Below are 26,220 nucleotides of genomic sequence, written 5' to 3' on the forward strand. Positions count from 1 at the left end.
TCCAAGGTCTACCACTTACTAGTTGAGTAATTTCAGTTGATTTTACCTCTCTGAGTCTCAGATTTCTGACTTTTATAAGTTAAGTTTGGCATTTTTATAAGGATTAGTAACATGTATCTAATACAGTATTCCACACATAGTAGGCACTCAGGAAATATTTCTAGTCTTAGTGCCCATAATTTGTGTTCAGCTCTGAAAATTGCATGGGAATTCTAGACTGTTACAAAGTTAATAGGAAATACAATGTCTTTTAAAATTGGACAGGACTGCCATTTAAAAATAACTTCCTTTACCCCAAATGGAGAAAAAGCTAATTTCTGTCTTGTAGACATGCTATAATTTTTTCTAATAATAAGTACAAGTTATTTTAAACAAATGGATTTATACGATTTTTTTTTTTTTGGTCAGAAAGTTGGTGAAAGTTTCAACTTTTCATGATATATAAGGTAATAATTTGGACTGGGCATGTAACTTCATTTTTTTCTTTTGAAACTTCATTTGCAAGTTTATGTTCAATCATAAAATGTCTCTACATTGGTTTGAAAATGGCAGCTATTTGTTTTTATTATTTCAACTGGATGGATTTTAATGAAGAGAATGGCAGACTGCCCTGAACTATTCCTCTAGTGTCCACAGCTATGAACCTCTTCTGCATGCTCAGCATGACTCCCAGATATTATAGCAGATAGCAGATGCAATTTACTAGGAGCATTCCTGAATTCTTATTTCTGCTCCTTCGTAAGCCCTCTCTGGAGAATTTATTCCTTCTCAACAAAGAAGTTTCAGTAAAGGGTAAGACCAGTGACGAATATTAAGGGGACATTAGTATGAACAGCTTAAGTACTCTAGACTTGATACCAGTGTCCACAGAAATGTGCTGCAGAAAGAGGGTGGTGACTAATGGTTGACCATGTAGTTTTAAAATCTCGATCAGCATTGCCAGCCCCAATCCTATCCTTGCAAAGGAAAGAAAATAAACTCAAATCCAAAAGAATGCTGAATGTATATAGTTAAGAAAGCCTTTTTGATTATTGATAGCCAGGGTTTACTTAGCTGACTTACTGAAGAAAACCTCCCAGGGGTGTCAGTGTTTTCTCTGATGTTAACAAGAAGGGGAAGTTTAGCCAGTAAAGATCACACATAAAATACTTCTGAAAAGTGAATACCCTGATGGAGGTTCAGCAAAAGTGAAATCAAACTGTAATTTATTTTTCATTTTCTAAATCTCTACATGGGACGAAATGGGGTTAATATCCTTTTTTTGTGTGTTTATTTGTTTTGATAAAATGTAGAAAAGCAGCTTTCTTTTATTAGTAAATTCTGTCCCATAATGATTGTAATTTTATAGCGCAGATAAGATTAGAAAGACTGATTTTGTAAAGCTGTCTTTAGTTTTCATTTAGAGTTCACATATATTCAGTGCATAGAATTTTAGGCTTACCCAAAGCGTTAATGTTTCATTTTACACAGCATTAGTGCATAATAACAAGGATGGGTGACTTTGGCAGGTATCATGCTTAGATGGCTCTTTTCTTTCCCTGTTCTTGTGCTTGTAGTTGTTTGGGGTTTGATATCCAGTGTTCACAGTTCCGTGTCCATGAATAGAACTAAGTGATAAAGCTTTAGATAAGAATCTTTATGGTGGCTTTGCTCTTAATAAAATATCAACCTTAGTTAATAGTTTTAGAAATTTTCAGCTTTATTATCTTTTATTAATTTGAAACACGCTATATTCTACTTCTTTCACTGATGCTTATTAACAAATGGGTTTTATTTTTTCTATATTTGCTAAATAAGCATCATCACATAGTAAAACTAAATGTGATTTCCTGGTAAGGTAACATAACTATGTGACTTAAAACTGGTTATTGGTGTTTTCCTCTTAAATTATTTTGCTGACAGTTTAAGGCATGGGATATTTAATGCAGCTAATAAATATAAGCAAGTTACTGTCTGAAAGACTACAGCTGACTATACATTGTAAGTAGTGTATAAAACATTGAGGGCTGTTGGGATTATAAACAGTGCTGAAGCATATTCCTGGAAGTCACTGTTCAGCTTTGGAAGGTTTGGTAGTAATGGTGCATTAATTGACTTTTTACATGACAGAGTAACAGGATACTTAGATCTAAAAAAAAAATCATGAAAGAGGTTTGGTAGACAATGGCTTGTGGTTTATAGAAACAAGATTAGGATGAAAATGTTTAATCTTGCTAGTTGAAGGATAAAAAAAGCAGAGGTAGAGTAGGTTGTACATTAGAAGTAGTTTGGATTTTTTTAAATCATAATCATTTATAGTTTAAGTAGAAATGTGTTTTTTCTATTTTTACTAAGAATTGAACTGTTACATAGCATTTTCAAGCATTATCTAGTACCTCTAGACTCCCAGTTCCTCCCTTACTCTGAAGTTCTTGGAAAAAGGTTTTCTAAAAATCTAAAGAAAACCAGGTTACTAATGAATGGAATCACTTAAAATAATCTTTTCTGTTTTTGGAAGGAAAATTAATAGTCCTTTTCTGGTTTTGTTCCTTGTTTTTGTTTTGCTTTGTGAAATGCTGTTTGTTATTGAGCTTCCCTCTCCAGGTAGTTACAGCGTTTGAGGGACGAATGCATTAGCTACATCTATGCCAATGAGTGTCCTTTGGCTCCAGTTTGATTTAGGAGCAATGCTTTCTTGGGATTGGTTTCATCATATTTGATTATTTATTCATTCTATTCTTAGCTGATTGGGGCTTGCTAAGTATTTCAATTTTCATTAACATTTGTTTAATGGAGAGTTGTTTTAAATTTGGATCACAGCAGTAAAATCTTCTTAGTTTTCAAAATTGCACTTAAAGTTTGAGCTTTTTGAAATAATTTTAGTTGATGTGAGAGTGATTAGGTACAGGTTGTACAATAAGAAAAATGAATTTGATACTGTTTTTACTTATTGCATGGGCAGTTTGACTTAAGCTTTATTTGCATGATTTTATACATTCCAGAGCCTATTTCTATTAGTCAGAAACAGTCATTTACACTAAGTCTCATAATTGACTGGAGTATACTTTTTAAAACAAGTTTCATATTCTCAAACCTTAAGAATACATTGAATTTTTAGTGTATAAAAATCTGTTCATGAAGTATTCTGTCCTGGCCAAAGACCACAATAGAGGTCTTGGTTGTGTGGTTTCCTCCTCCTCTTCCCCTCACTACGAGAGGTTTTCCTGTCTTGGCAGCTGTTTCCTACAAGGCAGTCATCAGTCCCTGATTTCTTCCTTCCCTTTCTTCCCACAAACAAGGACTCTCTGAAATAGCTGATGACCGAAGACAGACTGATCTTGGACCACTTTAAGAAAGTGGAAATGTGTTCAAGAGTTGTGCATGTGGGCAAGCTGCCTGTAGGCATTAGCTCATTGAAATGAAAGTACCAATTACAACTAAAACTTGGACAGACGAAATTCCTTGCTTCAATGTGGAGCAATCCAAAGGCTGACAATTTTATTTGTAGCAATAAGGCACCTCATCCACACATTTAAATTATTCTAATTACTTGATCAGATCATTAAACTGTAGGATATATGAGCTTGTTCATTGATTAGCCTTTTGGATATGACAGGCCATGCAATTATCTGGCTTTTCTTTATGCTTTATAGGATAAATTTCAGTTTTAAGGCAGGTACTTTGCGACACCAGTTTAAACTGCAGGTTTACTTTTGCTTTTGTGTTGTTTTTTTTTGTTTGTTTGTTTTTGGTTTTTGTTAATTTTGAAGAGTCTGTGGGAGCTCAGTGAAAAAACGAACAGAGCCAGCCATCTAGTTCTGCAGGGATGTGTACCATGCGTCTCCATCAGATAAATTTTTGATGTGTCATTCTTCTTTTTGTATTTTTGGCATTCAGAAGAGGAAGCTTGTTCTTTCTTTTGTTTCTTTGAACAGAGAAGCATCTGAGGTGTTTTCTATACTGCGTAATACCAATGGTGACACCCCTCTCCATCATAATATCTAAATGTTCTCAGTGTTTTCAGAGAAAGCTAAAACTTGGGGCGGATTATGGATCATGGAGGGATATATAAGGAAGCAGTTGTATCTCTGAAACTATGGGTGTAATAAAACAAACTTCTTGTTACAGAAATATCTTGCTGGTTTCATCTGTGATTTTTATGGAGCTTTATATTTAAACACTAGATAATTTCAGATTAACTTTTTCATTCTTTTTGGTGTGTTTGTTGATAAAGCAAGATAGTACCTTTTTAGTGCAAGTGTTACAAACCATTTATTATTTGACTACTTTCCCATTGAAGTTATATTGCAGAGAACTGATAATAGCATATAGTGAGTTCATAGGATCCCATATGATACATGAAGCAGGTAGTAAATGTAAAGTAGATCAGATAATGTGAGAGAACTCAAAAGTTATCAGGAAAATTATTTTCTAAATTTTCTTTATGCTTTGGTGACAGCATCTAAGTTATAATACGTTTGTTTCATCTGAGTTATATACTATATCATCAGAATTGGGGGAGAGGAGTCCCTTCACTGCTCCAGTTTATAAAATTCTTTAGTTGCAGCAGGTTAAGGATGGCTTCAGAAAACTTGGTAAGATTATTACTTAGAAGAAAATAATAGGAAACTGTTATGTAAGATGTCCCTTTAAAGGAAAAATTTGTAAATTCTTTACCCTCAGAGGCTAGACGAAGAGGCTAGATATATTAGAGAACGGCCTTCATTTTATGTGTATTATAAGGCTAATATTTATTCTGTGACTCCTCAGGTAACCCTAGAAAGAAGTTAAACACTTGGACAGGACCCAGCAAGTGACCTGGTCTCGGAATCTGAGGAACCGAGAAATGCTTAGATTAAGTCACAATCCTAAAGTTTTTGTACACTTTTTAGTTTGGAGAACTGGATCTGTAAGGGCTAGTCAAAATTAGACTTGACTCTGGTTTTGTATTTTTTGCCATCCTCTCTAGTTTAAAAAAAAATGGTGGTACAACTTTGGAGATACAGTTAACATGGTCTTTGGGTGTTTATTTGGGTCCAGTGGACTCAAGGATGTAGATTTGATCTAAGAAATTATACCTTGCTGTAAGCAAAACCAATATATGAAGTCTAAAATTTTAAAATGAAATAGTTATGAGATAATCACTTTATTAAACTGTTCCCTCTGTGAGTAACTAGCAGTCAGAGAAATAACAATTTGATTTGTGTTATTTAGGAATGTGATGTTTTCAGAATGCCTTTGTTGTATAAATGAAAATACACTCATGTTAATAATTGTACAACTTTGTATAGAAAAATAAACTCCTTACATCTCTAATCTATCTGGCAAGGTAGCTGGATAAATTAATAGATGATATTGCTGTTACCATCAGTAGAAGCAAAACTAGAAAAAGTATATGTATTTATAAAATTTTGTGTAGAGATATTAATACTAAAGCTAGTACTTTGCTAAGAAGAGTAGTATGTGTCATAAACAGATGTATTGTTCTAGAATGACTTTCTAAGTTTTTCAGGCTTATCTAAAAAAATCATTAGGTATTTATGTGACTCTATGAATGTATATGTCATGATTATCTATAAATGCTTTTTGGACTTTGACTATTTTCAGAATGTAAGGCTCAGATATCCAGTGTATAGGAGCAGCTTCCATATTGGCTATAGAATCAAAATATATTTTATACTCAGGAGGGGGGAGTGGGGAGAGAGAGTTCTTGTTGTTATTATTTTTTTTTTTCCAGTGTGGAAGGACTATGGAGTGAATGATGGATTTGTTTGTTTTTCAGATATGAAGATCAATGATGCAGACTGCTGGTTTCGATGAGGCTGGGCATTTATAACTAGATTCATTAAGGAATACAAAGAAAATATTTAAAGGAATCAATAATGGTGTCTTCTGGTTGCAGAATGCGAAGTCTGTGGTTTATCATTATAATCAGCTTTTTACCGAATACAGAAGGTAAGATGCAGTTTAAATTTTGTTTTTAAATCCAGGAGAACTTGAACTATGCAATCTTCTTTATGTGGAAGTGGCTAGAATATTATTTTATTATTTTAAAAATAGGTGTTTTAAAGATTTCATGAATGTCAAACTCTTTTTTGGTGGTTGAATTATTTTTATTACATAGCAGCTATATAGTATGGAAAGTGCTAGATGTGTGGATTTGTATTTTACATACATTTATAAAATATAGCCATTCTAAACAGCCCTAAGGGAACTAAATGAAAGCTTTGTTTTGGTATATATTTTACATTTGTGGACTACATTTATTCCAGTACAGTTGAAATATTTTGTGGCAGCTCTTTGATTATACTTCATCTTTAATTTTGTCTGCTTCTTAAGTATGGTCATAGTTCTAAAACTACTAAACTGAAAATTTTAATATATATATATTTTTTATTTATTTTTATTTATTTGTGAATATTATGGGGGTACAAAAATTTTGGTTACATATAATGCCTTTGTCTCACCCAAGCCAGGGCTACAAGCTTGCCCTTCCCCCACACAGTGCGTGCTATATCCATTAGTTGTGTTTTTTAGAAAAACTTTATTTTATTTTATTTTATTTATTTATTTTTTTTGAGACAAGGTCTTCCTCTGTTGCCAAGGCTGGGGTACAGTGGCCTCAGGATAGCTCACTATAGCCTTGAATTCCTGGGCTCAAGCCTCCTACCTCAGCCTCCCGAGCAGCTGAGACTACAGGCATATGCTACCATGCTCAGCTAATTTTTCTATTTTTTATAGACTCGGGGTCTCCCACTTGCTCAGGCTGAGAAAAAGTTTTTTTACAGTGCTTCTTTTTTTATGTTGTCTGTTATCTCTAACTATATATCTATATATATTCCGTATAATGTGAAAATTTGCAGAAATATAGTAACTATTTTCCTGTACTTAACGAGGTATAGAATTTGTTAAACCACTGTTGCTTTAACAGCTTTTTAAATCTAAAAATAGTACTGAGTATATTTTTCAAGACAGACCTGGTTTTTAAAGAAATAAACATACTTTTGAGACTTAATGAAATAATTGGAACCATCATTTCTTAACTACTGTGTAGATTTTCTGGTATCCATTATTTCCTTAGTCGTAAATATTATTTCCATATGAAAGTAACAACTGAGGTGCTTTTTAGAGATAGGAGTTAATATGGGACTAAGATGTGTAAATTTTATAGGTAATTGATAATGATGGTTATGGTATTTAGCATGAAAATATATTAATCTTGTAAAATTTGTGAAGAATACAAAATCTCTGAGAAATGCATGTAAAATATGTATTTTTAAAAATTCCAATTAAATATTCATGAAAAATATTTTAGAATTTAAAAATTGGTTTTATATATACATTTAAGTGATCCAATTTAAAGCTTTAATAAAATGATAAGTGAAAAAAAAAGAGGCAGCCTGTTAACTAAAAGATAGAAGCTTATTATTCCATTGCCTTTGTAATAAGCTTCAAATGTTAATATTTTAATTTTGCCAAAAGAATTTTACTCGAATTGCTCTTTCTAAATTTACGTTTCATCAATTTCTCCTTGTCCTTCCAGTCCCCTGCATTCAATATATTTATGTAACTGAAAAATATAATTTAAATAAATAATAAATTTGGAGATATTTACAATAATAATTTCTTTTTTCAGAAAGTAAATAATGTTTACTTGGACTTAAGTCACCCTTGAAAGTTACAGATGGATTAATATTTTCAGATGACATTGCTCTTTGCTTTAGAACTAAAGATACAGCAGATCTAACATTAAAATGTAATATATCTGAACAAATAATACTGAAGTGATAAACAGTAAGCAGAAACTATGTTTAATAATATAAATCTCTGGCTTAGATTTTTATGAAAATCTTGTGTATAGTCTATTATTTTGCATTTGGTTTTTGGGGAAAAACTAACTGGATTCCTGCTGTTATATTGGAATGTTTTTATACATTTAAAAAAGATTCCAGGTGTGGACCAATGGCTCATTAGTCCACATAATGAAAAAATTTCCAATCAAGATAGAGACCACTTTGCTGGCACAGTAGCTTAACTCAGCAGGGGGCCAGCAAACAGAGACTTTTTCACGAGATACTGCAGCTTTATTTCTCGTGTCAGCTATCAGGTCAGGATTCATATCCGCTCTTAAGAGAAATTTCATTTTTGGCGCATCAGGCCAGGGGGTGTTGATTTTGAAGCAGTTCCCTCCTATGGGTAAAGAGAACCTGGGACGAATCCACACTGCTAGCTTTAAGAGTATACACAGTTAATGCACACTGTTAGAACATTGATCCAGCATCACATGGGTTTGTCTTAAAAAAGTTTTACATGACATGATAGTCCTTTATTGCCAGAAAGCTGATAATGCTCTGAACACCTATGGAGAAAACCAATCAAAGTTAGGTATAAAGGCATAGGAAGGAAGATACAAATTAACCATTCAACCATTAAGTTTCTTTGCGGCCCTTAGGCCCTTATGTGATTGTTACCTTTTAAAATCTTATAGAGAGATGAGTTGTTTTTTTAAACCAATTCCTAGGTTCTTACAAATAAACTCAGATAAGTTTTCCTAGGTGGTTGTCTCCCTCTTTTCTCATTTATTGACTAAATTGAGCCCGGTGCTTAGGATTCAAGATTGCACAAGGTGCAATTCTTAATCTTGAGAAGCCTCATGGTCTTGTGCAGGCATTGAAACCTCAAATACCTATTGATACCAAGCAAGTAAAAGTAAGTTGGGGGCAGCAGAACAGTCTCGAGGTCTGCAACAGTCAAGAAAGTGCTTTCCAGGAGAACCCATGATTACCATTCTAGTATTTAGTCTGATTTTCCCAGTCGTCTGACTTTTCGGTAGAAACCAGATGTTAAGACTTTTAAGTAATGGCAACTAATTGAGATTAAAAAAAAAAAAAAAAACAAAAAACTCGCCCATGTATTGTAGAATAGCCATGGGTCATACCTTCCTTTTTAGAGCTTTCTTTTCTGCTGTTTGCAGTTGTGTTTTACGTTGGCATGTGATTTTAATGCTTAACATAATTTTGGATTTGCTTTACATCTGTTCATAGGAGAGGTAAACTTCCAAATTTGTAAGAAGGACTCACTCTGTGTTCAGGCAACATTATAAATATGCCATATTTTGTGTGCATATTAAAGAGCAAATCACTAAGCATTTTTTAACATGATCAAAGCTAATTATATTAGGACTTAATTGTTAAAATTACTTTCTATCTCTATCTCAATGAATCAGTTTTTAAGAATCAAATCTTAGCCATTAAAATATACTTGTTTTTGCAAAATAGGAAGTGTTTTATATGTTCTTTACATCTCTCCTCCCCTGTGTATTTTTTAAAATTATGTTTAGTATTCCCTGATAAAATGATTTTATAAAGACCAAAGTTTCAAAATATTTGGTAATTTTTTCTTACAATTGATTTTGTTTTTAGAAAACTAACCTCAAACTCTCCAAAAGTCAGTTTTATTGAGAAACTGATGTGCTTTGATTCCTTTGGCCAATTTTTGTAAGCATAGTAACCCACTGTGGAATCATGTATCAGTAAGTAGGAAAGCAAATTGAATTTTTGTGTCCTAGAGAATTAAATTATACTATATAATGGAGCCTTGGCAAGCATAAGTCAGACATACGAAGGCTTGCTCAAGTGACAAGTTACAAATAATCGCAGTTCTTCAGCAAAATTGGTAATATGGATTTCAGGTTGAATTCTGTATGCAGTGAGTAAGTATGTAATTAGTTTTCATTAGTCAAAATTTTAGTTAATTAACTCAAATTACATTGTTGGTTATTCTTATTTCAAAGGAAAATGTTATATCACATATAAATGCCAGGTATATCAGATATGCCCTTACATATTTACTTTCCATAAATGAAGAAAACTTAAGAATATAGCTGTAGAAATATCTTGCCAGTTTTTATTTTACTTTTAAATTCTCTCAGCACGTTTTATAATGATTTTTGAGTAAATGTTATCTCACTGAAAAATGATGTGTGTCTGTAGTTTCTTTTTATTATCTGGGTAGAAGGAAAAAAGGCAGATCTAGGGGTTAAATATGAATTAGAAAAAACTCTTTTTGGCATATGAATATTTCCTTCAGAATGGCCTGAATTCGGTGGAAGTAACTTTATTCTCCAAGATTAAAATTCAGAAGGATTAAAATAATGCAGACTGCTATATTTGTTCCTTCTTTTTTCTTTCATTTTATCATTTACATACGCATATAAAATATGTGTACATATACATATCCACACACATGCACATACATACAATATGTCATCCTCACAAGGGCAGGGATTTTTCGTTGTTGTTCATTGATGTATTCAGAGTGCCTAGAACAATGCCTTGTTTATAGTAAGCACTCAATCTATATCCATCACATTAATGGAATAAATCTTTAAGGAGGTTCATAGTCTTAATAGTGAGGGAGGGGGCAATCACCAGTTGTAATAACAGGGTGACAAGTGCCATGATGATGATATTCACAGAGTCCTTGGCATGTGAAGTAGTTGAGTAGGTGGATGTATATCAGAAAAATCTTCCAGCTGGAAGTGATGATGATGCTTGGACTTTGTCTCTATATAAACTGAATAAGCTAGGTAAAGCTGTGGTGAAATGGTAGAGGGAAAAAAACCAATCTATGGAGAGAGAACAGCAAGGATGTGGAAGAGAGTATTGTAGTGGTTCTCAAACTTTAGGTGCTGCCGAATCAACTGGCAGTTCTGGGGTGGAGCATAGTCTTTAGGATTTCTGACCAATTCTGGGGTGATGATAAGCATCACACTTTTAGAGCCTCTGTGGTATGCTATTTGTGTGTGGGGATGGTCGAGATGAGGGTAGGGGTGCATGGGTGTGGATAGACTATATATAACTTTTTAAAAAGTATTTTTGAAAAAAAATGACATGTGATTCAGAATTTAGTAACCCATTGTTTCCTGGGAGTTAGTGTCTGTCCCTTTGCAGATTGCTCTCTTCTGATTAGGCTCTTTGGGCATAATTTTTAGGCTTCGAAAAAGGATTTTTTTTTCTTTTAGTCTTTTTCAACAATGTACTGAGAAAAAAATTATGAAAAATTCTCATCAGATTGGGAAAACAACATATTTTCTGTTAGGGACAAATGCTATATTTAGTAGAGCTCTTAAAACTCTGGCTTCAATTTGTCTCTTTTCATTGTTTTACCGTTGTTCTTTTTGTTGTTGGGAATAGCTACATGGCCATTGCTACGATAACACTGAATTGACTTACTGTAGGGACTTTAGATTTTCCAGTCTAGCAAAATTGACTACTTTTGTTCATTGCAGTATTTTTGATTAGTTGAAGTCTGGGAGGTAAATTTGCAGCAAGGTACATGAGGATTTGGCTGTATGACTCCTATTAAACTTAATGGGGGTCACAACTACCATTAAATTAATAGGAATTGTTTATCTGTGCTTGCTGCATAGCAAATGTAACCTTATTTTTTAAATTCACAAATTGTGTAAATTAACATCCATTCAAAACAATGCATCAGTTTCTTTTTTATAAATGATTTTATTTATATTTTTAGGGTAGACCAGTGTGATTTTACCCCTTAAGAAAGTCCATAATTATTGTTCTTTGGACACTTTAAATATTCTTTATTGTGTTATGTGAGTGTAATATGATTTGATTGTAGCAGCTTTCTTCTCCATAGGTAGTGATGTAATTCATTTTAAAATATACAAATATCAATGTCACTTACAAATTGTATCACGTTGCTTCTTCGTCTTGCAAAAACCAAATGCCTTACAGTATTGCTACGGGGATTCAAGATCAAAGTATATTTGGTCTGAATGTGACTCAAAGTTGGAAAAAATAAAGCTGTGCTAAATAGGATACACTGGCATCTTTTAAAAAGTTAATTTGAATTATAGTTTGGCTATTTTGGATACCAGTATTTAGTGTCAAAACATGCCATGTTTTATAAATGAGGATAAAGTTAAGTGCTTGGCTGAAGTTTTGGTTTTTTCCCTTCCAAATTTTCTTCCACTTTCTTCTCTGTTCCATCCTCCTTTGCTCCTTTCCCAGTAAGGGGGAAAGGTTCAGTCATCCACAATCTCTGTTGATTGACTACTAGGTCTGTTGCTGGTGGACTCACATCAGTCACCCGGCAGACCTCAATGATGTTCTGTTGCTTGCTATTTAATTTTTGCAAACCTCCATTTCCTGACAGAAAAGACCATATCAAATATTTATAAATAAATTTGTTATTGTGAAGTACTTTTCCAAAAGAGGTTATTAGCTTTTCTATACTAGAGTAAATTTTAGAAATACCGATTTTACGTACATATTAGGCATTTATCACAGTTATTGTTATATTTTGAAAGACTCAATAGCATGTTAAAGGTAGCTTAATTAAAAGCATCAGAGGCATTTAAAACACCTTAATTTTGTGGAACTGTAATTCTGTTCATTACTCATTACTCATTAATTTCTGTTTTGATCAAGATCTTCATTTTTTGCATTAATATTCTTTTTCACTCTTTTTATATATTACATATTTAGGTTGGGGTTAGAGAATAAGATAATAGAAGTGATGGAACACATCTGAGTATTAATATAGAACCTAGTGTGTCTCGAAAAACTTATCTACCATATTACTAAGGGAGTGTCTTACTGAAACATATGCTTGGTACCCTATGGTACTCTTTATTTTCTTTTCACCTCCTCTGCATGACAAAGAATGACATATGACAGCCAGGCAGGCTACATGTATTAGACATCAATGTGGATTAGTGAATATCTCATGGCATCTTTCAACCCTGTTCCTGAACTCCTTTTGTCAACTTGACAGAAGTGATTCCAGGAGAATACCTAGTCTCAGCCTTGGGATCTTTTGGCTAAAATGTAAAGCTGAGAAGGGAATTCCGTATCAGCACTTCAGGAAGCAAAAACAACATTTATAATCTCTTCTTATCAGCATGGGACTCTCCTGAGTTTGACTTTTATGTCTGCCGTAATTCTTGCTTTGAGTGCTTATTTTTCTTAAAAGTGTTTTTTTCTTCTGATTTTAAATGTAACACATCTTTATGAGAAAAGACAGAAAATTAAAAAATCAAGGTACAATTTTTAAATTGTTCATAATTCTGACTGTGATGTAACCACAGCGTGTTTCATTTTTGTTTTTTCCCCCTAATACACATACTTAATATTATGGTTCTTTATACATATACTCTTATAATCATATTTTTTACTTTCTGTTATCATAAGCTATATTATTGTGCTATTATATATTTAGATAACACTGGATTGAAACAGATGCATTGTAATTTATAATGTATATATCAAAAAATTACTTATCTTCTTCCTTTACCTATCAGCCATCTGTACTTGATTTCTGTCATGTATAAGTAAGAGAAATACCTATATAATTTTTTTCTTCATATCTGGTTATTTCCTGAGGCCAGAATGCTAGAATTCTGACTATTGTATCAGAATGTAGATATCTTTCAAACTGGCTTCTCTGAAGGGTCATATCAATGTTCAACCTGATTACCAGTGTGTGAAAGTATCAATCTCGGCCGGGCGCGGTGGCTCACGCCTGTAATCCTAGCACTCTGGGAGGCCGAGGCGGGTGGATCGCTTGAGGTCAGGAGTTCGAGACCAGCCTGAGCAAGAGCGAGACCCCGTCTCTACTAAAAATAGAAAGAAATTATATGGACAACTAAAAATATATATATAGAAAAATTAGCCGGGCATAGTGGCGCATGCCTGTAGTCCCAGCTACTCGGGAGGCTGAGGCAGTAGGATCGCTTAAGCCGAGGAGTCTGAGGTTGCTGTGAGCTAAGCTGATGCCACGGCACTCACTCTAGCCTGGGCAACAAAGTGAGACTCTGTCTCAACAAAAAAAAAAAAAAAAAAAAAAAAAAAAGAAAGTATCAATCTCTATGTATTTTACCAGCACATATTTTTTTTTTTTTTTGTTGAGACAGAGTCTCACTTTGTTGCCCAGGCTAGAGTGAGTGCCCTGGCGTCAGCTTAGCTCACAGCAACCTCAGACTCCTCGGCTTAAGCGATCCTACTGCCTCAGCCTCCCGAGTAGCTGGAACTACAGGCATGCGCCACCATGCCCGGCTAATTTTTTCTATATATATTTTTAGTTGTCCATATAATGTCTTTCTATTTTTAGTAGAGACGGGGTCTCGCTCAGGCTGGTATCGAACTCCTGACCTTGAGCAATCCACCCGCCTCGGCCTCCCAGAGTGCTAGGATTACAGGCGTGAGCCACCGCGCCCGGCCGAGCACATATTTTTAAATTAAAAAAAATTTGACACTTTGATATATAAAAGAGAGTATCTGATTAGAAATTAACATATTAACTGCCATGTGAGTTGTATTTAACTCAGGCTAGTTTCTAGCCCTGGGCCTCCTGAAGTATATGTAACTCACATGTCTCTTCACCTTGGGAGCCATTAGAACTATTTTTCAAGTCGCATATAACTCACCCACAGAAAACAATAAAAAACCCCCAAATTTTTCATTAAATTAGAAAGGATCATTTTGTTTTTGAAGTTTTTTTAATTCTATTTTTGTAATAAAACACCGTGGGCCCAAGGAAAAAAATTTTTTCTAATGTGGCAGTCAATTTGTAATTTGAGGGCTACTTGTAAGGATAAAAACATTTCTTGTGGATTTGCTTGCTGGTCAGTTGTAATTTTGATGTGAATGTTTTTGTTTACTACTTTTGCCCGTTTTTCTGTTACTACTTTTTTTAAATTTTTTACTGTTCATTGATTTTAATACCCTTTCATCATTTTTATTATGAAAAATGTATTCCAATTTACCTTTTAGCTTAATTTGTGTTGCTGACATTTTTTATGAAAATTTCAAACAGAAGAGAGAAATTTATAATACAGTGCTAATCATAGATTTAACTATTATCAAGGTTTTATTACATTTGCCCTATTCATCCTTTTTTCTTGTTTCCTTTTTGATATATAGCTATTTTCTTTTGTGAGATCTTACATTGTTTTTATGCTTAAAAATTCATATCTTGTTATCAGTTAAATATTTATTTACTTGCATTTCCCTGTATCTCTTAAATGTTTCTATTTAAATTTTTAATTCATCAGGAATTACCTTTGTTGTAAGATAAGAGCTAAGGACTTCAGTCAGTTAATTTAAAATGAAGTAAACTAATATTAAACCAGTTGGTATGAATCAAATTTTAACTAACAAAGTAGTTTAAATTGGGACATACCCAAATTAAAAATGTATGATGGACAACAGTTAAAAAAATATAAGTAAGAGGCCTGGCAAGGTGGCTCCTGCCTATAATCCTAGCACCCTGGGAGGCTGAGACGGAAGGATTGATTAGAACGCTTGAGCTCAGGAGTTGGAGACCAGCTTGAGTAAGAGCAAGATCTCATTTCTACTAAAAATAGAAAAATTATCTGGGCTTTGTGGTATGTGCTTGTAGTCCCAGCTACTCAGGAGGCTGAGGCAGGAGAATTGCTTGAGCCCAGGAGTTTGAGGTTGCAGTGAGCTATGATGACACCACTGCACTCTACCCAGAGTGACAGAGTGAAACTCTGTCTCAAAAAAGAAAAAAAGAACAGAAATGTACATGATTTATGTCTACACAGATTGAACTATGGATGAAAATGTTACTGTTCTTCTGATTCCAATAATATATCAGTGCTCTTCTCTACTTAAATGATTTCTTTTTTGCATCTAAGCTATTTAATAGCGTTTATTTTTAAGGAATTTTTTTGGGGGAGGGGGAGGGTTTACAGCCAGAGGCAGAGGTTGGGGGGAGGGAGAGAGGAGCAAAAGCATGATTAAAATAGCCCATAATGAATATAAAGTTCTGCATTTTAGGAATTCTGGAGTGTCAAGAAACATAGGAATTTTCTGAAAAAAAAATAGATTCAGATGAAGAAGAGTTTTGTTTTGTACAGGCGTTTAATCTAAAAAAGAGATCTAAGTAAAACTCTCATTTATTTTGTTGCTTATTTATAGGGCCTGTCTTCTGTACCCACCACCTCTTTGTATCTAATTGATGTGTTTGTATGTGTGCATTAATCATTAGTTCTCTCTTCCCTTCCTGATTTTTCTTTCTCTTAGTGTATTATATTAAAATCTAAACCAGGTGGTAGATATGCCTGTATTAAATAAACGTTTTGGAATAAGAGTTAAGGAATTCTTTACCTTTGTTAAACACAATAGAAAACCTGTTGGATTTTAAGAGACAACTTTTATATGGTACAGTGCTGAGGCGAGGTAAAGTGATGATGGCAGGTTTTTAAAAGTGAAGGAGACAGCTGGTGTAGGTTAAGTGTATTCCACTGTTTAAGGAAAGGTTTTGTTTTTTTTTTGGTTTTTTTTTTTGTTTGTTTTTTTTGTAATTTTCTTTTTTGGTTGCGTTTAGTAGACATATCAAATACCTGCATTTGTCTACAGGCAGAAGGAAGGGAAATGGGACCCAGTGCAAGGGCAGGAAGGCTCATCTAGGAAAAGAGAGAATGTGTATTAGGATCCAGAGACAGAAAGATTCAGGAAGGGATGTGTACAGCAGAAGAGGAAACCTAATGGAGGTCATGCTGGATTTAAAAATCTTGTTTTTCTCTAGAAAATTGCTCCTCAAAATGTAATGCACTGAGAGTCTGCATTTCTAATAAGCTCCCAGGTGATGCTGAGGTTACTGTTCTGTGAGAGGACATCTGTATCCAGGAGTTTTGATTATTAAAGAGTTTAGTCTAGAAAATCAAATTTTGCGTGACAGTGACTTCTATAAATCTAGGTTTGTTTTTAACCTGAACAACATAGTTAACACGTAGATATAACATCACTTTTTGTTGTATAACTCATTTTATTAAAAAAGGCACTAAGCTACCTTGAAACCTTAGTGAACATTTTTATATTTTGTTACACTTATTAATCCTATTTTATATGCTTTCTGTTGACCTTTTATCTGATGATTTGCTTTGAAAAATCCCTGAGCAACAATGCAGGCTAACCCTTTCTCCCTAGTATTTCCCTCTTTTCCCCATTGGTCTGTCCTACTTTCATTCTATCACACATGGAAACATTATTTTTGATAGCGTTTTAAAACACAAATATATTTTATTATTTAACTCCATAAAATCATGTAATGCAAAGTATATATTGTTTGTCTTAACTTGTTTAAAAAAGTTTTATTTTATACTAATTTTTCACAGTCAACATAAACAACTAACAGTTGTTGTCATTTTCACTTCAGTATTAATACCATGACTTGTTAGCACCATAAGAGTGTAGGATGGGAATACTTGAATGTAAACTGATTATGGCAGACAGCTAAAGATATTTTACCTGCCTGAGGTCATCTAGTGATTTTTCCATTTGGTAGTATTATATTTAATCCAAGATTTTCTTTTTTCTTCTTATTAGTGAACAGAATCTCCTTTTGCTTTTCCTGTCAGAGACAAAAATAGGTTACTGATGACTTATTTTAATTTTATGATAATACAAATTGCAAATTGAATTTATTTCTTCATGAGTTTATTAGACTCCAGCCTTTTAAAGGCAAACAAAAAAAGTAAGCAAATAGCAAATTTTAAACAAAGAAGAGTTCTATGTAGGCACCTGAGAGGTCAGAATATTTTTATTTTGATTTTTTTGGCAGCATTAAAGAATATTAGACTGGGAATCACAACTTGGGAGATTAGCAGTGTGGAATTTTTCATTTTCAGATAAAGAAACTAAGGCCTGCAGAGATTGTTCCTTTGCCAACCTCTGCTTACTGCCACTCTGTTTTTCTTTCTGTAGAATTTTATATTTAGCTTCAGATCGTTGGTGTATTTTCCTGTCTTGAGGCTGTCACTCAAGAATATTTAAAATACACTTTAAAATATTTTGCCTAACATTGTGTAATTTATGGTGATTACCAAAAGGCATAATTTATTTCAAAGCTTTCTTAATATTACCATTTTAGATTTAAAACTATGTTAAGATTGACTTTGTTCTGTAATGAATATTATATATATTAGGAAAAGCCCAATCTTGCTGACTCTGCAACTTTCAATCTTCAGAAGTTTACAGCCACACACATTTTTTAAAAAGCACAGTTTCTCTTTGAAGGTACCAACTATTGTTGAGAACCATCAGCTACCAGAATACTGAAAACCTGTAATAATTTTAACTTTTACAATATTTAGATATCAGCTCAAACTCATTATCAGTCATTATTAAAATAGTTAAAAGGCATGCCTCCTGAGCCCCCCTCCTTCAGGTATGGGTTTTGGACATTATCTTTTCCCTTTAGTTTGCTTACAACAGGAAGCTTGTTTAATCCTTTGCTTTGTTTTAGAGTTTAAGCAAATAAGAAACCATCCCTGTTAGCTTTCAAAAGCTCTTACTTTTGTTGCATTAATGGTACTCACTGTAGATTCTGTGATCTTGCTTTATTTACCGGAAAGCTTGCCTTTGAGAGCTGTCACTCCATTCTTTCAACAATGTCGTTAATTGACTGACAGCAAAGATTGAGTAGAAAACCTTCTGTGACAAAAGACTGTGTATAGGTGTGACTCCAGTTTAAAGGCTGGTGAATCTTTGCTTCTGGATCTCTTTTCTGTTTGTACTAAAATACTAAATACAGACTGGAAGAACAAAGTATACTTAAAAGCATTCAGAAATGTTAAGCAACAATAAAACCCCATAACCATTTAAATGACAGCAGCTGACTATTTGAATTAACTTTGTGTTTGGCTTAATTTGGGGCCCTAATTATTCCTAACTTACGTGAGTAGATTTCAATTATATTATCCTGCGGGGATTTGTAGCTAAGGCAACTAAAAGAATCATTTTACCTAAAGTACTTTTGTTCAACTGATTAGGCAAGTTAAAACATAATGATGTAAAATTGAAACCCTTCAATTTGTCCAAACAAATGTTTCTAGTACTTTTGTTTTTTTTAAAAAAGGATTAAACTAAGTTTAATTTTAAATAATATTTTGGTCTTTTGTGAAGATTTTCTTCATTGTAATGCTGATAGATATATAAATATGTCTTAAGATTGAATGTTTTAATACAGTAGTAAGTCAAAGATAAAGACAAATTTGTCACAGTGGACACCTTCCTAAGTAATATTTATTTGCTTTATAATCTTTGATATACAATTTGACAACTTTAAATATATAGGTTTAGAAGAGAAATACAAATAAATAACTTGAATGACTCGTACCTCTGTATCTTGGAATGCATTTCACTTGACCACAGAGGAGAGACTCATTTAAAGATTTGAAATGCTATGTACTAAGAAGCACAAAGACATACAATATGGTTGACATTGTGCTACAGTCAGTGGACAGTATTAATATTTAACTCCTTCCTAAATACTCCATCTCCCCACTACAAGAGCCCACATTAATTATGAACACCTTTACCAGAATGAAAGCTACTTTATGACTTAATTACCGATTACTGATCTATGTATTCTAGAGCATAGTATTTTAAAAACATTTGCTAGCATCAGTAGATCAATTTAAGCCTTAACCATAACATTTCATTAGGGTCTTAGAACTGATATTGGTCTACTCTAGTGAACAAAGATAAGAGCCAGCACCTAGCTCTGTTTTCTTTCATGTCTTCTCAGCGCCCCTTCAAGTCCTCTTCATCCTTTTTCTCTCTCTCTTCCCCCTTCTTACTCCTTTCAGTTTTTGAACATCTACTGTATGCTAGCCATTGTCTTTTCATTACTTATATTTTCATTATTTCCTTTAATCTTGTCAATTCTTTGACAAGGTTTTACTAAAAGATGTAGCATAAAATGCAGACCTCAGCTTTGACTTCAAAGTGTGAGTTTCCTCCCATACCCCATACCTCTAGCTAGGCTATAATACTAACTGTTCCTTAAAAACAATGCCAGTGAATTCACCCTTTGCCTATTCAGTTCCTTTTTGTTCTTTAGTATAATTTTTGAAAAGCTAGTAGTCTTTAAGAGGCTTTTTTTTTTTTTACATAAACAGGAATCCTCTGAGTTCATATAAGCAACACAGTCCAATACAGTAAGCCACAAATGGTTATTGAACACTTAAGATATGTCTAATGTGACCGAGAAAGTACATTTTTATTGGACAGAGCAATTTATAGGTACTTGTTTTCCTGAAAATCTTTTTTTGTGATGTGTCACCTCTTATACCTCCTTCATGTGTTTTGATGAATTCCTTGAGGTCAGGGACAATGTTTTATTTATTTCTATATTATTTGTAGTGCTTAGGCTTTCAAAAATATTTTAATTAATTGAGAAGTATATTCAAGGTGACCTAGTAACAAAGTAACATTTTAAAATATATACTTAGTTTATGGGACAGCAGTTTCACTAATGATCACCTAAAACAGTATAGTGAGTTTGTGAATATTGAAAACAAACAAGTGTCCATACATGTATAGTGTTTACCTTGCAGGAATAGTCTTCAGGATTAACAGCTGTGTATGCTTCAAGTATACTTTAAGACTTAATTGTAGCAAACCCTACTTACTGACTGCGGCCTTAATTCTTATTGTCTGATTTTGATAGTTCTTTAAATTATCTGGATAATAATAACCTATACCTAAATTAACTAATGTTGGCTTCTCTTCCTTAAACATAGAGCTTTTTTCCTGAAATCCAGTGGTGAACCCAGCTGATATTGCCATTTGCTTTCTTTGGTTTGAGAAGATGCTTTAGAAGATGATTATGAAGGCATTCCATTTAAAAATGATAACTAATGAGTATCTCTAGTTATTTAGAAAATTCTTACGATCTTGTGCATTTCCTTTTTTAGTAATTAGAAAAATTTTCTCTTATATTTTAGCTTAAATATAAGGAGAAAGTTTTATACTCATAATGGGTAATGGTGTTTTATTATAGTGATATTTTATGTAGACTTATGTCACACCTGAAAATATATTATTTTTTTGGTTGATATGTCGTTAATGATTTTATTGCTAACATTAAAATTTTTATTTATACCATATAATATTAAAATTGATGGCTTTGTTGGGAGACTCTTCATAAAATGTCATTTAAATTTCTATATATGTGTGTATATATTAGTGTGTGTATATATATTCTTGCAGTCAAAATTTATCATTCTCTATTTGGCATTTGCAAATGGATTTCTGATTTACCATTCTGTCTCTGTGTCTAATTTAGAAAAAAAATTAGCAAATTATTTAGTATGAATTGAGTTAAATACAGAGTACAACTATAGGATGTATTTTTAAATATTCATTGATTTTGGAGAGGAAAGTATTTGACCTAGAATGGTGAGTTAAGGCTGGGCACAGTGGCTCATGTCTGTAATCCTAACACTCTGGCAGGCTGAGGCCAGAGGATTGGGTGAACTCAGGAGTTTGAGACTAGCCTGAGCAAGAGTGAGACCCCTTGTCTACAAAACAATTGAAGTGTTAGCCAGGTGTGGGCACATGCCTGTAGTTCCAGCTACTTGGGAGGGTGAGGCAGGAGGACAGCTTGAGCCTAAGGAGTTTGAGGTTGTAGTGGAGCTATGATGACGCCACGAGAGTGAGACTTCCCCACTCCCAAAAAAGAATGGGAAGTTAAAAATGACTATATTCTGTTCTACTACTAAATATTCTAGCCTTAAAACTTTGTAACTAAAAGGTTTACTCAGAAAACTTAAGTTGTTTTCATTGACATATTCAGCATTGATTTGAGGTTTCTGAAGTGCTAGTTACTGATCCTTGCATCTGTTGTTTTCTGACAGTATTGGTATATCTTGGATCACAGCATTGTTTTATCAGACTTCATTCCTGAATGGTTTATATTCATTTTAGAAAGTCATTCCATTCTTAAAATGAAAGTTTGGCATTACTGAAAGTAAGTGAAAAGAATATATTGGCATTTCATAAGACAAATATAAGGGGAGGGTTGCTGCATTATTAGAACAAATCAATAATTTTCCAAGTAACTACCTGAAAGGAGAAGGGGATAGTTTCTTATTTATGAATCTAATTGGGCATATATATGAGAAAAAGTAACGAAAACAGGCTGGGCATGGTGGCTCATACCTGTAATACTAGCACTTTGGAAGGCCAAGATGCGAGGAACCGTTGAGGCTAGGAGTTTGAGACTAGCCTGGGCAGCATAGTGAGACTCCGCCTATAATTTTTTTTTTTTTAAATTAATCAGGCATGGTGGCATGCATCTGTAGTCCTAGCTTCTTGGGAGGCTGATGTGGGAGGATCATTTGAGCCCGGGAGTTGGAAGCTGCAGTAAGCTATGATCACACCATTGTACTCAAGCCTGGGCAACAGGATGAGACCTCCATCTCTTAAAAAAGAAAAAAAAAAAGCAGTAATATTCTATAAGCATAGTTCATATATTTGCCACTTAAGTAGGAAGGAAATAAAATATTCCCCTGAACACAACATTGACCTAATTGCCTTTTTATAGTACTTCTTCAAAATATGATCATATGAAAATATCTGGAGGAAAATAAACCTCTGTGGATTTGAGTGAAAATTTTATTTTTGTCTTCTTATTTAGCATTTGCAAATGTATATCTGATTTACCATGCTGTCTCTATCTGTGTGTCTGTCTGTCTCTTTCTTGCTTGCTTATTTCTGTTCTCATTTTCTCTATCAACTTAGAAAAAAAAATTAGTAAATTCTGTATTCAGAAATACACACTTTCATGATTTTGGCAGCTGAGAAGTACTGTAGTATATATTACAAATAAAGATACACTAACTGAATTTCTTTACAACTTCTTTAAATTGTTGTTTTAGCTGTGCTTAAGAAAATTTCATTGGTGTTTATTCTATATGAAGATCTGATATTTTAAATTTATCCTATAAAAATCAAAAATTTTTTTGGTATAATAGACAAAAGAACTGAACTGTCAGTCCAGTCCAAGAGTGAAGAAAGCAGATGCAGCTAGTCCAGAGGAGAGGGTCTAGTTGGTGCATAAAAAATTCATGTCAGCATTTTGACACTGCATTCTTTTGGGGTATCTGTTATCACTGAATAGGAAACTGTTTCAAATTGACAGGCAGACAGAATGTTGTGCTGAATGTGTAAATTGGAATTATCACATCTAGCAGTTCCCTTTACCAGGTGCAGGCTTGGAGCTTGGTTCTGCACTAACGTCAGGAGAGTGCCAGGAATAGTTTTATTTGCTAATTATCCGTCATCTCTTCCAATGTCTAGTTTTTTTAGTGAACAGCTTGCCCAGGTGTTTTCAGGAATGCCGTGCAGGACAATGTAAGACTGCAGGTGCTTATGTGGCAAGAAGATGCTATACTGAACACTGAAAACACCTCTATCCATCTGCGTGAAGAAGATCATTGCTTTCAAGGGTTTTACTCCCTAATGCACTGAGAACAATACTTGTTAGTGGTTTTTTTTTTTTTTTTTGGCTCAGAGACGCCAGCGAAGGCAAAAAAGTGGGTATTGGTGTTTTTAAGAAAACTAGGACATTTAATTAGCCTTCATGTTTGAATCTCTTTGAAAACTTTATGATTTGCAAACCTATGTGAATAAGCAGTGAAATTTTCAAAGACTGTAAAAAAATGAAAGCAAAGCAAATGGTTAAAGAAATATTAAAGATTTTTTTTTTTTTTTTTGGTTTCTTCATGCATTTTCTTACTGGAAACTTTCTTCTTCCATCTTACGGGAAAGCTTTACCACTACATGATATGATTGTTACAGGTTTTTTTTTATATTTTTAGTCATTGTTTTCCAAGTTCTTTTGTAATATATTACTGTGATGTTTTAAAACAAAATTTAGAATTTTATGCTTAACAAATTGATCTCGCAAGCTGTTGCTAAGTACTGCTCAAATTAATTTGTGCTGGAAGCATTTATAGCAGTGTTACTTTTGTTGAAATTTAGTAAGTTAGATCACAAAATTATCCTTTAATTAGTTCTGTTAATTGTGGTTTTGTTGACTATCATAAATATTTTTCTTAGAGTTTTATGGTCTATCTTTTGCCTATCCTTTGGGCAGTGTATTTTCTTAATACATTTTCCATTATAGATTGCATTTTCGTTTTCATTTTTCTAATCATCTTTGCTTTATGGTAAGATAATGAAGTGCTAAGTGCTCAAAATGAAGATTTTATGAAAGTTTTTTTATGGTTTTCCTTGAACTCTGAATGTGGTCATGGAATTTCTACAGCCAGTTACATTTCAGTGATACTGCTGAACATTTCACAGGATTTGTCCTGTCAGCTTTGATTTAGGATTAGGCATTATGGTCGTTTGTATTGACTTGGTCTCTGTTTCCTTTCACTGACATATCCTGTAGTGAAATTACATTTATACGAGTTTCTCATGGGAACGACAAAAGGTATATACTCAAAGGCAGCGAGTTTTGGTGTAAAGTCTAATGGTTCAAATTCTGACTCTCTGACCACCTATGTGAACTTATGCAAGTTATTTAACTTGAGTCTGTGCTTTCTTATTTAGTATAAAATTGGGACCATGCCTAACTTTTAGAACTGATGATGCTTGGAAATGAAATGTTTAAACATTTATTCATCAGTAATTTTTGAACATCTGCCAGAACATAAGCCATGTGCCCAGACTGTGCTATGTGCTAGGCATGTTTATTGCCTTTAAGGAACTTAACAATAATAATGGTACCTTATGACACCTTACAAGAAAACTAGGGAGAGCTGCGTAGGTGGCACACCAGCTGAAACTGAAACAGCAGAGATACCTGAATGAGCAAGAATTGGCCGGCTGAAGAAGAATGAGAAGGCATTCTAGGAGAGGGAGTAGAGTGTGCAAAAATAACTCAACTAAAAAATGGGGTGAATTGCGAGCAGTTCAATGTGTACGCAAGGTCGGGTGACTAGAGATAGCTCCGAATAAAGCTGAGGCTAGACCATTCACGTGGAAGAGTTAGAATTTTATCATGTAGGAGACAGATAATCATCGAATACTTTCAAAGGTGATCATAAATTTTTGTTCTACAAGTATGTATTTGGGTTAATGGGGTTGACTGTTGAAAACAATAAAGATGTTTGACAGGTTCCTGTGGGGCCAGGCAATTAACATAAACAAGTGAAGTAGGCAGGAAATAAAGAAATGAAACAAAACTGGAAAGTGCATGCTTGTCTAAAGTAGGCAGGTGGCCCTCAGCTTCAGGTGTTTATTTTGTCAATATTTTGATACTTTTTCAATGTGAGTATATTGTCATTTGAGCTGATTTTTTTTTCCCCAAGACAAGTCAGAATTTGGATTTGAATGTTATATCTCCATATTTTGAAATATTGGCAACTAATTTAGAACACAAATTCAGACACTGATGGGGCAAGTGAAATATACCTGTGAGCTGAATTCATCCTGTAGCCTATTTGTGCTTTTTTTAAAAAATGTAAGACTGTTGCAGTAATCCAGGTGAGGAAGAGTGAGAGACTAGGACAAAATTGCAGTGAGATTAGATAAAAAGGAATGAATTGATGAGATTTCAGAAGTAGAATTCCGAAGTAGAATTGATGGGATTTGGTAAATCACTGATTAGAGAAGGGATGATTTATTCAAGTTTGTGGGTAGTAAGGAACAGAGACTAATGGATGTTTTGGAATAAAGTAAACTAGACTCTTTGTCAGGGATCCAGGGGGAGTCATACTGCCTGTGGAGTTTGGAAGATGGTGTGGAAACTGGTCATATCTAACACAGATTCACAATCTGGAGCAGCAGGCATTTCTGGGACTCTGTTTACTCGCTTAGTTATTTGGCCCATGGGTTCCCTTTGTATCTGCCTACTTCTCTCTTTCCCCCTACTCCATCTTTTCTTATTTTTTCCACCTTGCAGTTGTGTTTTAGGATTTCTACTGCGCTCCACCCAGCCTTATATACCACCTTCAGCTCTTGCTGTAACTCTGGAATTGTCTCATGTCTCCCACTTCAAATTCTTGAGAACAGGAGAAACTCATGGGCTTCACTCCTTTTCTTGTATGAAGGCACATCATACGTTGCTCTTAGGATCAAGGACTAACTGCCCTTGAGTCAAAGAACCATGTCTTTTTCAATGAACTGTGTCTGATTGCTGGTAGGATCTCAGTCAAGTTGGCTTTGCCCCTCAGCAGTGCCTATAAGCAGATCATTTGAGTTAGAATGAACTCAGTGCTGGCAGAAATGTCACTTTATATCTAGATCTGGTGAGTGCTGAATGTCAGGAATCAAGGCAGATTGTGAATTCACCAAGATAAGAAATACAAGAAGAGAAATGGAAATGAGGGATAATTTGTGAGGTCAGTTTAATGAAGTTACTACCATTAAAAATATAATAGTAGGCCGGGCG

The 26,220-nt window shown here is 33.9% G+C and overlaps 1 protein-coding gene across 4 annotated transcripts in view; it reads left to right on the forward strand.

Annotated features, from left to right (window-relative positions):
- ADGRL2 (adhesion G protein-coupled receptor L2) overlaps positions 1-26,220 on the forward strand; it is a 190,799-nt gene that overhangs the window by 27,959 nt on the left and 136,620 nt on the right. For all 4 annotated transcript variants that reach the window (XM_069480160.1, XM_069480161.1, XM_069480163.1 and 1 more), the window contains exon 2: positions 5,762-5,934. In XM_069480160.1, the coding sequence (XP_069336261.1) occupies positions 5,862-5,934 (73 nt within the window). In that variant the 5' untranslated portion in view covers positions 5,762-5,861. The remainder of the gene's footprint in view (positions 1-5,761; positions 5,935-26,220) is intronic.

Source organism: Eulemur rufifrons, chromosome 8, assembly GCF_041146395.1.
Source record: "Eulemur rufifrons isolate Redbay chromosome 8, OSU_ERuf_1, whole genome shotgun sequence".
NCBI lineage: Eukaryota > Metazoa > Chordata > Mammalia > Primates > Lemuridae > Eulemur > Eulemur rufifrons.